At 22.6% G+C, this 19,217-nt stretch overlaps 1 protein-coding gene across 7 annotated transcripts in view; it reads left to right on the top strand.

Annotated features, from left to right (window-relative positions):
• The window catches only part of LOC129609163 (MATH and LRR domain-containing protein PFE0570w), a 76,291-nt gene extending 65,981 nt beyond the window's left edge, over positions 1-10,310 (top strand). For all 7 annotated transcript variants that reach the window (XM_055521068.1, XM_055521070.1, XM_055521074.1 and 4 more), the window contains exons 8-15: positions 3,348-3,510; positions 3,580-3,805; positions 3,930-4,179; positions 4,257-7,324; positions 7,383-8,869; positions 8,941-9,073; positions 9,166-9,293; positions 9,360-10,310. In XM_055521068.1, the coding sequence (XP_055377043.1) occupies positions 3,348-3,510; positions 3,580-3,805; positions 3,930-4,179; positions 4,257-7,324; positions 7,383-8,869; positions 8,941-9,073; positions 9,166-9,293; positions 9,360-9,740 (5,836 nt within the window). In that variant the 3' untranslated portion in view covers positions 9,741-10,310. The remainder of the gene's footprint in view (positions 1-3,347; positions 3,511-3,579; positions 3,806-3,929; positions 4,180-4,256; positions 7,325-7,382; positions 8,870-8,940; positions 9,074-9,165; positions 9,294-9,359) is intronic.
• Positions 10,311-19,217: the final 8,907 nt, after the last annotated feature.

Below are 19,217 nucleotides of genomic sequence, written 5' to 3'. Positions count from 1 at the left end.
TGAAAAATGTCAACACGACAAATTTTCGCGATTTCAAAAGTAAACAACATATGTCGAAGTGCTGAAGTTGGTTTTTAAAGGTTGCTTCTGAAAAAGGTTTTAAAGGCTGGAGAAATATTTACAAATTTTTTAACATTATGTCATGTAATTACTGTAAATAAGATAAAAATTTATACTTTTTAAAAAATGAATTAATTAATTTGTCATGTTTACAAAAATATTGATTTGACAAAAATGCGAATATAAATTTAATATAATTTATTCAACAATAATTTTTCATTAATTTGCCTAATTCTTAATTAAAATTTGTTGACAATAAATAAATATATTAACATTTTTCCACATATAAAAATATGTTGAAATTCATGATGTTTTATCAGTAACGTTATTTGTAATTTCCCATATATTTAATAGCCAATAGACGCAGTTTTTTATGTATAAAAAAATATGTAATTAAAAACATTGTACTTTGGCAACATTGTTTTGTTATTTCCAAAAATATTTTGATACTAATATATTAACATTATATAATTTATTATTAAACAAAATGATTAAGTGAAGCCCCAGTGTATATATATACATACATATATATAAATAAATAAATATATAAACAAATAGATATTATAAAAGCATATATTTTACTTAATTGTTAATTTTACATCTCTATATTTATATTTGCAAAAATTTTAATTTTTATTTCAATTTTTTTTTAACTTTATTTTATTTATTTTTTTTTTTTTTTACATTTTTTTGTCAAAATTTTTGGACGAATCTTTACAGATGTAAAAAACCCAATGGCGGATTAAGTCGTTTACCTTCTACCACATCTTCTACTTTATCTTCTTCTTCTTGTTTAACAATGTCGCTTAGTAATTCTTCTTCACAAATTGCAGCGACAAATATTACTACTACTGTTTCATCTTTAAATCAAACATTGCAGTCTTCTTCAAATAATAATGATAACAAAAATAATAATAAGAATAATAATAATCAAAAATATCTTTCAAATTTAAATAAATGTACTTCTTCTTTAGCAAGTACTATATATCAAATAAATTCACATTCAATTGCGAACAACAGTAACACTAATAATAATATAAATTGTTACAATACTAGTAGTAGTAATATTGTTAACAATAGTAGTGGTAGCAATTACAAAAATATTATTAATCATTCTAATAATAATAATAATAGTAATAATAATAATAATAATAATAATAATAATAATAATAATAATAATAATAATAATAATAATAATAATAATAATAATAATAATAATAATAATAATAATAACAATAGTAATAATGTATTCAAACATGATCTTAATAAAAATTACCGATTTCATCGTATTCCATTTCATAAACGTGCAAACTATTTTAATATTAAACATAATATGAGTTATAAACGTAATATAAATAAAGATAATATGAATAATGATGGTAATAATCAACAAAATCGTCAAATAATACTACAAAAACAACATCATCAACAACAACAACAAAAACTGCAAGAACAACAGCAAGATTTTAATAAATATTATTCAAATAATAATAATAATAACAATTGTCAAGCAATATCAAATAAAGTAGTTATTGCAACCAATTTCAATCAATCAAATATGATTGTATCGAATATCAAAATTACTGGCAAAAACTCAAATTCTCTATCTTCTGATTTAAATCAATTGCAAATCAGGTTTGTTATCAAAAAAAACAAAATAAAAAAAGCAAAAAAAAAACTGCTTTAATATAAGTTTTTAAACACTATTTATGGATTTAATGTATTTCAAATTAAAATTTGATTATATATAAATAGTTCAATGTTCGAATATTGATTTATTTGTATTTATACATATATGTATATGTAAAACATATGCGACATACATATATTTGTTATATCTACATTATTATGTTTCTACGGCATTAAAATTAAGATTTAATTTTCTTTTGTTTTTTTTTTGTTTTGTTTAATTTTTTGATTATTTTTCAATTTATTTGGGCTTGAAGGTTCTTTTTTTTTTAACTTATATTTATTTATTGATAAATTAATATTACCAAAGAAATTCTTTAAATTTTTTATAATAATGTATGTAAACAATGTGTAAACACTGATTTATTTTAGAAATAGGTATGATAAAATAGCTTTAATTCAATTAAATGCTTAATTGAGACAGTCAAATAAAGATGTCACTGTACCAAATCATTTCTGTATTAAATTATACATGCTTTTTTTGTTTAGTTTACCCAATGACAATAATAAGATATTATTTAATAAAAAAATTGAAATTATTTTAAATTCTTTTTTATTTTGCAAATTTTTTCTAGAAATGCAAAATAAATACAAAATTGATGGTATTTCCATTATAGTATAGCACAAACTTTTTATTCTTATACAATTTCGCTATGTACATTATGTAGGCCTAAGAAACGAAACAAATATACGTATGTACATACTTTAATGTAGATGTTTTGAATAAAATGAAATAGAATTTTTTGGTAATTTTTATACAATTTTCTAAATAAATATAAAATTTTTAATTAAAACCTTAAAAACTTTGTATATACATATATATATATATATATATATATATATCATGTACTGTCATTTTTTTCATATTTTCAATATTGAACTATTTCATGATGTAATACATAGTTATGTTTATGCAATATAATACACAATATATGAAAAAAAATGTAGTATATCAAATATAAAATGGAATACCATAAAGCAATTGAACTACCATTTAAATTTTATTTTCTAAAACAATTTGAGCAGTTCTGGTGGATATTACATATAAACATATTATTTATTATAATAATCGAAGCTTATTTATTTTGAGCTCATTAATGGTTAATTGAACACATGATTTATTATTATTCATTATAATTTTTTTTTTTCATTTAATAATACGATTTAATCATTTCTAAAAATTGAAATAAAAAATATTTATGTAGTAGAAATATTTTTTCTTTACATTTATTATTGATTATATTGGATCAAAAGTATTATATAACACTTGGGTTTCAGAAATATTTGTTTTTTTTTTGTTTTTTTTTTTTTATACAAGTAATCGTTTTCTGTCATTTTTAATTGAACATTTTATAATTATGCATGATTGGTTGCCTTTCATTTAAAAGATTTTTAAGAACAAAATCATAAAATCATTTTGTGATTGTGGTTGTATTCAATTTTCATTTCTTTTCTTTAATTTTTTTTTACCTCTAATATATTTATATTTACATATAAGTTAATATTATAAGTTAATATTTGATCCTAGCAATTAAAATTTCAAAAAAATATATTTACTTAAAATATTAAAAAAATATTTGTGTGTTAACATTTTATAGATTATCAAATCAAGATTCTTTGGTTGATACTGGTGGAACATCAAGTTATTCCAGAAACTCAATCGGTGATTCAATGCCCATACCATCTGTTGGTTCTCCTTGTAGTGCAGCAATGTCACCACATCTCTCTAGTTCGCAACCAACATCTGTTCCACCGCCCGAGGTAAAAAAAAAATATTTTTTTGTTTTCTCTGAAAATTAATTTTATTAAAAATATGTAAATATTTTACAGTTGATGTCTGCTATATCACCAAGAGGACCAACATCCGTACCAAATTTACAGCCAAATACTCCACTCGAACATCATATAGATAAAAATACTCCGGCTCCAACACCAACAGATCAACATGATAATAAAAGCATAACTGCTTCACCATATATTCAACCGGCATCTAGTGTAGAACCACCATCATCTGTTGATAACATGTTATGTAGTACTAATGGGAATAATAATAATGGTAAGAGAGTAAAATAATCTAATTAAAAATATTATGCCGAATATATCTTTTTATATATACATACATACATATATGAATCATTATAAAAATATATAAACAACTTATGATATTTGTAATGTTTCAGATGATTGTAATAATCAAAACGTATCCAATAATAACAAAATTAAAAAACAGTTGCAGAATAACTTTATAAATAGTCTAAAAGCTGAATTCAATAATTGCGCTATTAATAATACCGTTAATAAAGCATCTGATGAGGAAAGCTTTTATTCTTTATTTAAACGACCAAAATTAACCATTAAAGAATTTGATAGTTCTCTAGATGATGATTACACTCATCAATTACTTTACGATTATACAACACTGAATGCATGGTATGTATATTTTATTAAAATTCAAGTTTAAAACTTTATTATATATTAAAATTTTTTTTGTTCAAAATTATTTTTAGGATGGATCATCCAGTAAAACGTTTTCGACCAAATTCAGATGATACTAAACCTAATAGAAAAAGAGGTCGGAACTTGTATGAATCACATACACATCAGCAACCGCCGCCAATGCTATCACCAAATTCATTATCTTATAATTACATTGCGAAAAATATTAAAAAGGAGATTACGAATGATTATGAAAACACCAACATGCATAACTATTCTGAAACTGAATCATTTTCAAATAATTTAATAGCATCGGGTAATTTACATCATCATCATGACACCAAAAAGAAAGGAATGACAGATTCAGTTGGAAAGAGCAAAAACTCTTCAACAGGAAATTTATATACTGAACAAGGACTTCAAGTTTCACCTGGTGACTTAGATGATTTATTTGATAACCCTGAAGATATTTCTGGAGAAAATTCAGGAATTGAAAACTCTGGGGAAAATTCAAATGATGAGACAACAATTCAAGTACATACTCCACCCGATTCTAATGCCTCAATGAATGGGTGCAACAATACTGAAGATATTAAACGTTCTTTGAATTCAAATACTGGTGCAGGAATCTTAAGACCGGAGGAACTTTCCAAAATGTTTCCTACCCCACCAAGCCACGAACATCATCCAAATTCTAGTCCTATGAGTGGTGGTGGTTTGATGGACATTCCTATAACAGATATAAACGATTCTGGACTTATTAACAATATGGTAGCTAATGTAACACTTTTAAGTACTATGATAACAACTACTGGTACGACCGGAAATTCTAGTATAATTCAGGGACAACAAAATTTAAGTATTAAGGTTAAACAAGATATATACTCGGATTTGGGTAGCCCAGCTGAAGAGCCAATTGAAGATTGGTCGTACGTATATATGCCTGATACTTTTTGTAAAATTGTTGGATCAACAAAATATGCGCCTTTAACAAATTTACCCAGTCAATCACTGCCTCCAATAAGCTCGTCAAATATTGTTTATAAACCATCTTGGTCACAACAACAAGCGCAAAGGCAACAACAACAAATGCACTTGCAACAACAGATGCAACAACAACAACAACAGCAGCAACAGTCCCAGCAAATTCAACAACAACAGCCACAACAACAGCCTCCGCTCCAACAAAACTTACAAACGCAACCACAAACAGATCATTTAGCGCAAGCTTTACAACAGCCTCGGACTCCGACGAACAGTATTATTGCAAGTGGTCAAATTAATAATCCAAATCCCAGCGTAAATTCATTGAATAATCTAAATCAAATAACTGATCCAAATCTATCTTCACCGGGAAAACTGACCCCAATACATCAAACCTCTAATGCTGTCGCCGCAAACCCTTTACTAGTGAATCAATTGAATTATAGACCTCCAACTCCAGTTAATATGCTCCGACCAGGAATGTCACCTATATCACCTGCTCCGCCAGGTGTACCTGCTAACTTTATATCAAATAGCCCGATGAGTCAACGTAGAACACCTATTCATCCCCCTCCACCATATGATGTAGCGATAGCCAGTCCTGCAACATCTACTTCATCTTATAAACAATTTAACTCACAAGAACCAAGAACTCCTATGTCACAAATGGAATGTGGTGGACCCACAATAGGTGGTGCTAATGAAAATGGTTTTAACAATAATTCAAACAACTCACCCGAGGCTAATTCTCTGTTAATAAATGTACTTTTGTACGACACTGCTTTAAATGTTTTTCGCGATCATAACTTTGATAGTTGCACACTTTGTGTTTGTAATGCAACTCAACAATGTGTTGGAAATATTCGTGGTTCTGATTCTGGAATATATGTAGCTCTTCCGGGATCGTCGTTTAATCCAGCAGCCGTTAATGGTGGAAATTCTTTAAGTGCAATTCTGAATTTAATGTCATCAAATAAATTACTTTTGGGAGCAATTAGTGGAAAAGGTTCTAATAATGATAATACTAAAACAAATGCATTGACAAGAAGTAGCAATAACTTAAGTGCCTTCGGTATTGATTCACCTTCATGTGGAACCAACAGCCAATCAAGTACCAATAGTAACAGCAGTGGAAACAATCAACATTTAACTGGTTATATAGACGAAGATCAAATAAGGTGTTCGTGTGGTTTTAGCGCCATAGTAAATCGACGTCTTGCTTATAGATCAGGTCTTTTTTATGAAGATGAAATGGAAATTACTGGATTAGCAGAAGATCCAATTAAATACAAAAAGAAATCTATTTTAAAATTATTTATCCAAAGTGGTACCAAAGAAAGTTCAGAAACTGCAATTAAAAAAGAAAATCCTAAAATACTGGAAATTTTACCGCAAACTGTTATGGATTTATTACGTGATCAGTGCTCTATTATACCTACTTCAACAAGTTCAATACAGCGTGCCCTACAAAGATGTTCACAAGAACAATATGTGCGGCGTAAAAAACAAGCAGTTAACAGAACCGATACTGGCACGGAAATAACAGATGCATTAAATATTTTGGAATTCGTTGATGCAAATGATGTTTGTTGTTTAGCTGTTGAACAAGGTCGGATGTTTTTCGAAAATTCAAATAGTGAAGGCAGTAATATGCTAGAACAATATCAATTAAGGCGCACAAGTGTTTTACAGAAAACCTCTATTACCGTTCATAAATGGCCTTACATTCTAGCGAATAGTTCAAAAAATAATCAAGATATTGTCCGTCTAATGAAATCTATGCAACCGTTACTACAAAATGCATTCCATAATTCAAAATGCCGCCCTAGAAGGGAAGCTGCTACTTATACGGTGAAAGGTCCATTGACATGGCGACAATTCCATCGATTAGCAGGGAGAGGAACCGGACAATGTGAACCACAACCGATTCCATCAATAGTAGTTGGACATGAAAAGGATTGGCTTGCTGTTGCTCCATATGCTATTCACTATTGGGATAAACTATTACTAGAACCATATTCATATTCAAGAGATGTTGTATATTTAGTTATAGCACCAGAGAACGATTTTATTTTCAATAAAACAAAAATTTGGTTTAAGGAATTGAGCACTACGTACGAAATGTGTAGATTAGGGCGGCATACGCCAATCAAAGGTAAATACGCAATACTTATATTATATAACAATTTTTTACATTGCTTTAAAATTTTTAGGCTGGGACGGAATTTTGCAAGTTGGCCAAAAAACACGAAATGAGAATTTTTCAAACACTTCGAACACTAATGCTTCAATAGAGGAATGGTTACAATCAATGTCTGATGTAAAATTGGCAGACCGTATTAGAATGTATTCACATGCATTGCAGAATTTAGTTGGACCATATTTACAAAGGGTTCCTGCTGATAAAACTCTTCTGGATCCACCAGAAAACGAAAGACACTCTCATACGCACAATCAAAGAGATCGACCCATGTCAAATCCAATGCCGCCACCGAATATGATAGATCCTGTACAATCGAGTACTAATTTAACTATGCAACCGTTAGCTCACCATGGGAGTAATATATCAGTGGATAGAGCATCAAATATTAAATTAGAAGAGTGTGATAGTACAAACAGTTCTTCTAACACTAATTTACCTTTAAGTGATCCACTTCGACATAGTTCATCATACAAGGCTGATGAAGATATTAATCCTCCAGTTATTGTTTTATATATTGTTGAACCTTTCACTTCTGGCAATGACTCTACAGATTTACAGCGCATAGCATGTCTAACACTTTTGCGTATTTATTCTGAGCTATTAAATACTTTACCTGAATCGATTAGACACAATATAAGTTTACAAATCGTTTCACTAGAAGCTATTTTAGAACTGGGAAGAAATCGAAATCGTTTAAAACTAAGTGATGAAATAAAAAATTTCGCCTTAAGTGTGTTTTCTCAATGCAAAAGATTCTTGCAACATTCAAATACAGCCAAAAGTTTAACGGGTTTTGGCACTGCTGCTAACATGGAAATATTTTTGAAAACGAAAGATGAAAGAAATAGAATTCCATACAAGATGTATACACCGCCATATGTATTGGCGTCAACACATGAAAAATCAGAAAAGTCTGATTCTTTTCGGTCCAAACAAACTGATCAGCAATATTCAGTTATGTATTGTAATTACTGTATATCAGAAGACCAATGCTGGCTATTAGCCACAGCAACAGATGATCGTGGAGAGTTGCTTGAAACTATAACTATTAATATTGACATTCCCAATAGAACGAAAAGAAAACGGGGAATAGAATCCGCAAGAAGATTGGGTTTGAAAAAATTAATGGACTTCATTGTGGGTGTTGTGTCGCAGACTACTATACCGTGGCGGCTTGTTATAGGGCGAATTGGTCGCATAGGTCATGGTGAACTGAAATCATGGTCGTGGTTGTTAAGCAAACAAAACTTACAAAAAGTATCAAAACAATTAAAAGATTTATGTAAGCAATGTAGTCTCATGTATCCGAATGCAGTTGCAAGTATTTTGAGTGCTTGTTTAGTTACATTGGAACCAGACTCGAAATTAAGAATAATGCCTGATCAATTTACCCCAGACGAACGTTTTAGTCAAATATCTATGCAAAATCCGTTATCTACTCCACAAGATGTAACTTGTACACATATATTGGTATTTCCGACAAGCGCCGTTTGTCAGGTAAACATTTTTTTTACAAATGCATATACATTATAATAAGAAATATGTTATTATCTTTTTTAACATTTTAGTCATTTCAAAAAGCATTTAATGAATTGAATGAATCTGAGGCTTTTGACAATGACAACAATTTTATTTTTGATTTTGGTGATGATCCGCAAGAAGATTTAGGTGAATTAGGTGGAGATTTCATGGACTGGGATCGTAAGTTTTTTTTATTTCTTAACATTTTAATATTTCTGTATCAACATTGTTGTAGTAGTATAAATTAATACTTAACTTTTATTTTGTAATAGAACTTCCTGAGAGAAACTCAAATCACGGAAGTCCTGGACGTATCGAAGATAATCGTAGTAGGCAGAGTCCAAGTGGTAACATGTTTAATTCTAATTGTAATATATTAGATGCACAAGACATGGAAGAGGTAATGCTTTTTATCGTGAAACTTTTTTTTTAATACTTATTAAATTAATAATTGTTAAAATTTTAGGTTGGTGCCGTGCTTCAACAACCCCTTGCAGTAGGTTATTTTGTATCAACAGCACCAACTGGACGTATGCCATCGTGGTTTTGGTCATCTTGTCCACATTTAGAAGATGTATGTCCAGTATTCTTAAAAACAGCTTTGCATTTACATGTTCCAAACGTACAAAACAATACAGAAGATCCATTAACACAAAATCATACTTCAGCAAACGACCATCCATTAGATTCAGGATTAACCGCTGATGTATTACGATATGTGCTAGAGGGTTATAATGTTCTATCTTGGCTAGCAATAGATTCAAATACACATGATAGATTATCATGTTTGCCCATACATGTGCAAGTTTTAATGCAATTATATCATATGACAGCTGCTTTAACTTAAACGTTTTCTGTAAAATGTAAAAGTTTTAAAAAAATTAAAATTTAAGAAAAATTCTTTTATATTTAATTGTTTTGTAAGGGGTTAATGAAAATGCTCAAAAATTTTATATTTAAAATATTATAAAAACAAATAATAGGCGCCAAATATAAATGAAATCGTTTATTTGCAATATTTATATATGTATATAGAAGATAAAATAACGTCATTTAAAAAATACAATAGAAACCTATATCGAAATAAAACTCTAAACTCTACCATGTCTGTGATATTAGAATTTGTACGTAAAATGTAAAAGATAAATATAAGAAATCAAAAATAACTAACTTTTTTTTAATAAATTAAAAGATGTTTTGTATATAAATAAAAAGTTTAAATTATTATTAGAGAATTATCAATAATTTAAATAGATCTATAAAACATAATAAAAACATTGAGATTAAAGAGCAACTTTTATATAAAATACATAGATGTATTAAAAAAAAAATATTATCAGATTTAAAAGGTTAAAAACTTTGTAGAAAAATAGAAGAATATAAAAGTTTTCCGTTGAATAGTAACGTTACATTAACAAAATATTGTAAATAATGTTTTGCTTAAGCACATTATGTAATTGTATTAAAAAAAAATCAGTTAAATAAAATACTTGTAAAGTTTTTTTTAGATTAGATTTTAAGCAAAATCAAAAAGATATTAAAATTTTCAAACTACGAGAATGAATATTCCCATTAAATTATACCACTTAAAATTTTTATTTAATTTTTTTTTTTCTTTTTTTTTTTCGTTGGACACGCATTTTATCAAAAAAAGAATTTCGTGTTATTACAAATTCAATATACACATTGAATAAAAGTTATTTTCTTTTTTTTTTATTGCTTTAAATATATCTAGTTCAAAATAATTATATTTCGTTTCATATATAATCGAATTTTCAAACATTCTTAAATAATTTCATATTAAATTTAATTAGATACTACAAAATTTTAAATTATTTTTTCATAATTTTTTTTTTTTTATTGCAAATCCAAATTAATTAAAAATAAAAGTAAACAAAAGTTTAAAAAGCTCAAAGAAAAAAAAAAGTACATAAAAATAAATCTAGTAAGTAAAATAGAATATTTGTTCTTACACATTTTTATCATTAAAATAAATTACATATAATATTATTATTTAATTTTAAATTGATATAATTTTATCTATATATATATATATATATATATATAAATTTAAAATCATACATAAACAATTTTTCATTACGTATTATGGAAAACAATTTAGTTCAATTAATTAGATAAAAATCTTTGTGTGTTTGTATAAATAAAAAAAACATAAATATTATAAACTTACAAAAAGTAAGTAAAAAATAACTTTTGATTGTTTGTACATTAGAATACAATTCACAAAAATAATACATATTTATATATATTTATATATATATATACCAAAATGTACATAGACAAATATTTATAAATATACAATATCATAATATTATATTTCTATACAAATAACATGTGTATATTATTATTTGAAACTAAATTACATAATAATAACTGAATTATCATATAATAGATAATAGTGAAAGAAAAAATAAATAAATAAAAATTTTCACAACTATAAATTATTTATATTTAAAAAAAAAATTTTTTTTTTTTAATTATTTCTCCTTCTTTATTGTAGTAGGACTTTTACACGTAAAACTAGAATTAAGAATAATTATGTAGATATAAATTAAATATATATATAAAAAATAAATTAGTAAATTATATATTAAATCTAAAATAAAATACAGCAGAAAGTTCATTAAGTATAATATTTATAAATTCATATATAAAATTAGTATTTTTAAAAGTATATATAAAAACAAAACAGTAATGATAAAAATAAAAAAAAAAAATAAAAAAAAAAAAAGTATCATAAGATGTTAGTATTTTTCCTGCAACTACAAAAATTCATAATTGTAAAAAAAGTATGCCCTGTATCAAGTGTTTGAGAAACTTCAAACAACAATTACAATCTTATGTACTTACATGCAAGTACTAAAACAAAAAAAAAATGTGCGAGCATAAAATGTTCAACATCAATTTGATAACAAGATTTTTATATCTTAAAAAAAAAAAAACAGGAGCTCAAAAATCAAAACAGCAAAAAAATAAACAAAACCCCATTTTATCATTATTGTATTATTATAATAATATAATGTACAAAATGTAAGAAGTGAACACACATTTAATTTATTTTATATTTCAAAATATACTTTTTTTTTTTTTTATATATACATACATATATTTCTTGACACATATACATATAATATATACATATACTTTTTTTTAAGATTATTTTTATTTTAATTAAAAAATTTTTGGTATTTGATAATTTGATTTGATATAATAATAAATTGATTCATTTCAAAATATTAATATAAATGATTATGCATATATACGTCTTTGTCAGTAACAAATTTATATATATAAAAACTATATAAATTATATTTTAATACAAGTATTATATAAGATTCGTTTTTTTTTTTTTAAATTTTATAGCAATATTTTTTTATTGGCTTTCATTATGCTCAAAATATTTGAAACCCTTAACATTTTAAAGTATAAAATTATATTTGGAAAATTATGCAAGGGCTAAAGCAATCATTTGTTATTATTATTAAATTGTTAGAAGAAAAAATATAATATTAGAAACAATTAAGTATATACAAAAAATTTGATTGAAACAAATTAAAAAAATTTTTATTATGAGAGTTATGATAAAATATAACAAAAACATTTATTTTTCTGAAATTAAACAAGTAATTCAAAACAAGAAAGATCAATACAAACAATAATTATAAAATTCAAAATAATAATATCGTTAATTATGTATAATAATTTCTAAAATACTTTCAGCAGACTCTTTTTTGAGATTATTCAAATATATAAGTTCCATTTATAAATTGAGCATTAATTTAATTATACATTAATAATATTATTATTATGCATAATATATAAAAAAATTTAATTTAATCCTAATTAAATGTATATAAACAATATATGCAAATATTTCTCTTTTTTTAAATCGTATATGTATATATATATATATATATATATATAATATCTTATGTATACATTAAAATCTGAAATTACCAAGTACCAAAGGTTTTTATTTTAAATTTAATTAATATTATACTTTAATTTTATAATAATTTAAGTAATCACATTCATGTAATATTTTAAGTTTAAAAAGAATATATAAAAATATATTATTTATTTAATTATTAATTATGCGATCAGAAATAATTATATAAAATATTATACACATATAAAAAAAAAAACAATATTTTTTTTTAGCAAAAATATTTTAAAATTGATTTTATTTCATATTTATAAGTATGTTATATAATATATTTTTGTGGCTTTATCATTTAGAATTCAATAAAAGTATATCATCATTTTAATTGGAATATATTATATATTTCTTACAAAACAAAAGTTTTTTTTTTTATATAAGTATATTTTGTACAAAGTTAATATGAGAAATTATTTTTTTTATCAAAATTATATATATTAAAATATAAATACAATTAATAGGTGATTACTATAATTTTATTATTAATTTAAAATGATTATTACTTTTTTGTATTATTTTTAATAAATTTATTATATAATTTAGTTTAATTTTTTTTTTCATTTTAAATAAGTAATAATAATAATAATAATAATAATAATAATAATTAAAAATGTATTGTATAATTATTATGTTACACATATAATATAAAATGATCTGTATTTGTTTTAATGTTAAATTAATATTTTTTTATTTTTGTAATAGTTTATTTAATAATATTATTTTATTTTTCCTAAATTATGTTATTTAAAATTTTTAAGGGTGTTTTAAGTTGTTGCAAGAAAAACTTTTTTCATTTTTTTTTTTTAGTTAAGTCGATTAGAGCTTATTTTAAAAAAATATTATTATAAATAATTGTATGATATAAATTAATAAAAAAAAAATTATCATTTTGAAAATATTGAGTTTTTATTTTTATTATTGTTTTTTAATACTTTTTTTATTTATTTTTTTTTTTGTTTTTAACTTTCTGTATTGGTATAGAAAATTATTTATTAGTATACGTCTATATGCATCTGAAATTTCATCCTTATTTCGTTATTTATGTAGATATTAAAAAATATACAATAATTCTTTACATAAAATTTCATTCGAGGTTTGTTTTAAAGTGGTTACGGGTTTCGGGTTCCGGTCGGCTTTTACTCCGAATTAGAATGAGACTTCGTCATTCTGTTTTTTTAACTCCCACGATCAATTTAATTTTCTAATTTTATTCTATTTTATTATATAGTGTGACTTGTAATTTATAATTTTATATTAATTTTTTTTATTTTGTGGTTATTATTTATATTATATTAATAATTACAAATACTAAAATATTATTATGCAATACTAATCACTAATTTAATTGTAACTATGTACTACATAATTCTAAATGAATTAAAACACTACAAATAAAAAAAAAATTAGTAACAATTCACAATTGATTTTAAATCAAAGATTCTCTTAATACTTTTTTTTTTATAGATTTAATAAATTTTAAGAATTAAGTATTTGACGGAAACAAAGGGAAGAGTTTCAAATCTTTTCTATTTACAACAAAATAATTAAGTCCCTATTTCAAAGAAGATATATTCATATTATTAATTAGAAAACCAAAAAAAAATCAAATGCAAAGTAAATTAGCGATGCTGTAGTGTCTTATAAAACATATTAGTCAAATACTTAAAATAAGTAATCCTCCATTAAATAAAAAATAAAAAAGTAAAATTAACTTTATACAAAATAAGTAATTTATCCTTGGAACAATTAACGATCTATGGTTTAAATAGATCCGGAAAACGAAATGTTTAAATTTTTAAATCTAACAAGATTTTTATTTTATTAAACCACAGGGTGTAAAAAAATATGATCTAAAAAAAAACAAAAAAAAAGTTATTATGTTATCTAGAAAATATGTCGCTAAAACTAATTTATACATTGTATATAAAATTCGTACATAATTATAATAATGTTTATAATAAATAGAAATATATATGTATAATTATTATATTATAATTATAATATAATATTGTTACAAATAAATTTGTATTACTTAGGTTATTATACTTATATAATATAAAATTTAATGTCTAAATTATTTATAAAAAAAAACAACACATAAGAAAATTCAATTAAATTGAAAATATATACTTATAAAAAAAAAAATAGTTTGATAAGAATAACCATGAAAATTTTTTAATTTCATACAAAAATAAAAAGTTTTTTTTTTGTAATTTTTCTTTTTTTTTTAAGACATTTAATTACTTAAAATCAGTTAGTAAATTAAAATTAGAAAAACCACTAAAAATGTTAATTTACTAAATAAATGTGGTAATAAAAAAAAAAGAAAAATAAATAGGGTTTCTACTAAAAAAAAAAAAAACAAGTAATAATAAATGAAATATTATTAATTTTGTCAAATTTTTACAATTTAATAAATTAAAATATAAAAAATTATCATCTAAAAATTATAAGTTTTAAAAAAAAAATTAAAATTCATTTAGAAAACCTATTCATATTTCAAAAAAAACAAAAAAATTATAATGTAAAAAATTTATATCAAGTTTTAATTTTCGGAAATGAAATTGTAAAAGAAAATTATAAATACATATATAAATAATGTAAAAAAAAAAATATTAATATTAATTTGCATAAAATTCATATATACAGAATATTTTGTAGAAATAGATAAAGTTATACAATATAACAAACTGATTCAAAAAATTATTCATATATGTATGTATTTAATATTAATTTTAAAAAATAAGAAATCATTATTATTTTGCACATATTATTAATAATAGGTATTATTATTATATAATCAAAATTAATTTAATTTTAATTATTAGAATTGTTATTAATAATTATTATTATGAAAATCAACCTAAATCATAAAATATGAATACAAATAAATGAAATATTTTGTCTTATTTATTAAAAATTATCAATTTGAATCATTTTGGAAGATTATATAAAAAATTAATTTGTATTTATCAATAATTTTTCTATTTCATTCAAATTATTTTCTATAACTTAAATTTTATTTTGAATACCTTATAGAACTATTAAAAATATAATAATTCAAAAAATTATTTATTTTTTTATCTATACAAAATAAGCATTAAATTTCATTAATCTTACTATTTTTTCATTAAAAGAAAAAAATTAATTTTTAACATTAAGTTATTTTTTTTTTGTATTAAAAATTTATTATTGAATTAATTGTAAAATCATATTTATGTAAAATACATGTGAAAGTCCGTTTACTATTTAAGAATATTTAAAAAAGGAAAGAACAAAAACAAAGCTAAATTTATAATAATTTTTAATATATAAAATACAAAAAAAAAAAAAAATAAAAAAATATTTTTTGTTTTTCTACCTTCATAAGACAAAAAATTTATAAATATTTAAAATGAAAATAATAATAAAAAAAAAAAAATTATTTGAATTTTTTAATTTAATTTTATTCAATGTAAAATTAGAATTCGTAAAATTCAAAATTGAAGATGAAAAAAAAAAAAAAATAAAAAAATAAAAAATTAAAATTTATATAAAATGAAAAAACATAAATGCATACATATATTAAATACATTAAATCATAAATAATTATATTCTCACTATGGACCCAGCAAAAAAAAAAAAAACAAAAATTAAAATAAAAATATTTGGAAATATTTTACATAACTAATATTTAAGAGTTTTTAAATTAAGAAACCAAAAAAAAAAACAAAAACAAATTATATACTTAAATATTAATTGATAAAAAAAAAAAATATTATATTATAAAATTATAAGTAACTATATAGATATAAGGGTTAATTTTTATGTTAATACAAAACAAAAACAAAAAAAAAAACTTAAAAAAATCGAAAAAAAAAAATTAGTATTATTGCAAAATTATTGAGGACAAATTTTATGTATATTTTAAAAAAATAAATATATATATATATATATATATCTATATATAAATAAAATTTTAATTATACATATATAATAGATATGTATATTAAAAAGAAAACAAAATTAAAAATGAAATCACAATACAAAAAAAAAAAAAAAATAAATATGATAATTCAAATAATGTTGAATTATACAAGAGAAAATTATTTATAAAATTAAAAGTAAGTAGTCTACATTATATAATATAATAATGTTTATATAAAATATTTACATATTTATTTGTTTGTACAGAATGTCAAGAATTATTAAAAATATTTCATAAAAATTTATTTTACTTTAAAATAAAAAAAAAAATTCCTTAATAAGCGTTCTTGCATAATTAAATTTTGCGTTTTTGAATATTTTAGTGTTTTAAAAAATTTTCTTATTTAAAAAGCAAAGAACGCCTAATTCGCTTTTATCAGGATCAAATACATATACATATAACTAAAACTTTCCGAAACAAAAAAAAACTTCCATATAAGCCTTCCGATTTTATCAGAAACTAAAATACATATATCATATATTTTAATAAATTTATTTTATTTTTGATTAAGTGAGATTATTTATTATTTTTTGTATTTTTTTTTAATTAAACAATTTAAAATCAATTAAATAAAATATATAAAATTTCATTTTTGTTTTTTTTAATGGCATCCTGTATAAATGATACAAATTATAAATATTAATATAAAATTATATGTGTATATGAATGTATATATATTATATATGTAAATATATAAAAATTATAGATTGGCAATAAGTATGCATAATATATTTAATTATACAATAATATATATTATTACATTTATACATACAACATACATTTAAAATGTATGTATGTAAAATATACTTTCATATAAGAATAATAATATTATTATATATTAAGTACAATATATGATTCATATTATTTTATAATTTAATGAAATTGTAATTAATATACTTACTTATCTATATATGTATATAAATTTGTATATATATATATATATATATATATATAAAAGTCATATAATATATATACAAATATATACATGTTATATACATAAATGTATTAATTTGATAAGTTATATTATATAAATATTACAAAAAAAAAAAAAAAAAAAATAAAAAAAAAATAAAAATAAAACAAAATGAGAAAAATAGGCCAAATTGTCAAAAAAAAAGGTAAACAAAAAAAAAAATTACTATATAAAGAGAAAACATTTAAAATATTGCAAAAAAAAAAAAATATTTGATTGTAAAAAAAAAAATTTATTGTAAGAAATAAAAGCAGCAACAAAAACAAAAAAAAAAAACAGAATGAAATATAATGAAACAAAGATAAAATGTTGTTTACTATTTATTTTTATTTTTTAAGAAATAAATTTAATTTTTCTTTTTAATATTTCAGACTCTTTTCCTGTGTAAATTTTCACTTTATTAGAGGCGCACAGAACTTTATTAGCAGTGTTTGGTGTCACTCAAATTCAAATAATGACAAATTTATTTTATGAATTTGGATCCTCTTATTAAAATCTACTTGGTAAATAAATTAAATTTATGAAATTTCAAAATCATATCTCTTGTGCGTTGCAATAGTGACATAACTTATTACTTAAAATGCAGTCTCCGAGTTATTTATTACAGAAATAAACACTGAAAACATTTCTTTTTTTGTGCAAAAGCACCATTTATTTAGCTTGAAAATTGTAGCTTACCATACGCAGCGAGAAAATATAATATATTAACACCAAAAAACTTCAGTTTTCTCAACGGTGCAAATTTTGAGTTATGTTAGTGCTTCAGTAAGAAACAGTTTCTATTTAATTGGACGTCAGAAATGTTGATTTTACTGAATACTGATTGACTTTTTTTTGTATATTTCTCTGTTTATAAATTGAAATGAAATGATTATCGCAAGAAGAATCGCAAGAAGAAAATAAATTTTCGTTTAAAACATTTTTAAGAATTTGAATCCTTTATCATAGCATAACGAGTTATAATTAACGAGCTTGTTTTGAGTATTTTAATTAAATTAAAAATTATTCTGTAAAGTCAAAACAGTTTATACGATTTTACCTAAGTTCATACTAGCAATATTTTTGAACCAATTATAGGTTACCAGCATTTCTCTATGAACATGAATATAACGCAGTTTTCACCATGCGTTTGTGAAAAGTCCTATTAAACTTACAAAAATAATTAAAAAACATAATTTTCCCTTATATCCTTTTCCTTATAAATAAGGTCCAATACATACAATCTTTTTTTTTTGAATTGAGCTTTAGCTGAAATACTTGTGTGAATAAGTATATAAAAAAAAAAATGCAAAAAAAAGGCACACGTGATTTTTTACATTTGCCGCCGTAAAAATAACTGAATTTTTTATGGAGAGGAGAGTTTAAGGTTTGGATGGGCACTATGCAAAAATTTTCGAGAAATTTCGAGTTTTGTAAAAAAAAA

The sequence above is a fragment of the Condylostylus longicornis genome, unplaced genomic scaffold (genome assembly GCF_029603195.1).
Source record: "Condylostylus longicornis isolate FDR11 unplaced genomic scaffold, ASM2960319v2 ptg000038l, whole genome shotgun sequence".
Lineage (NCBI taxonomy): Eukaryota > Metazoa > Arthropoda > Insecta > Diptera > Dolichopodidae > Condylostylus > Condylostylus longicornis.
The sequence above is the reverse complement of the archived record's forward strand: the minus strand, read 5'-3'. Positions and strand labels throughout refer to the sequence as shown.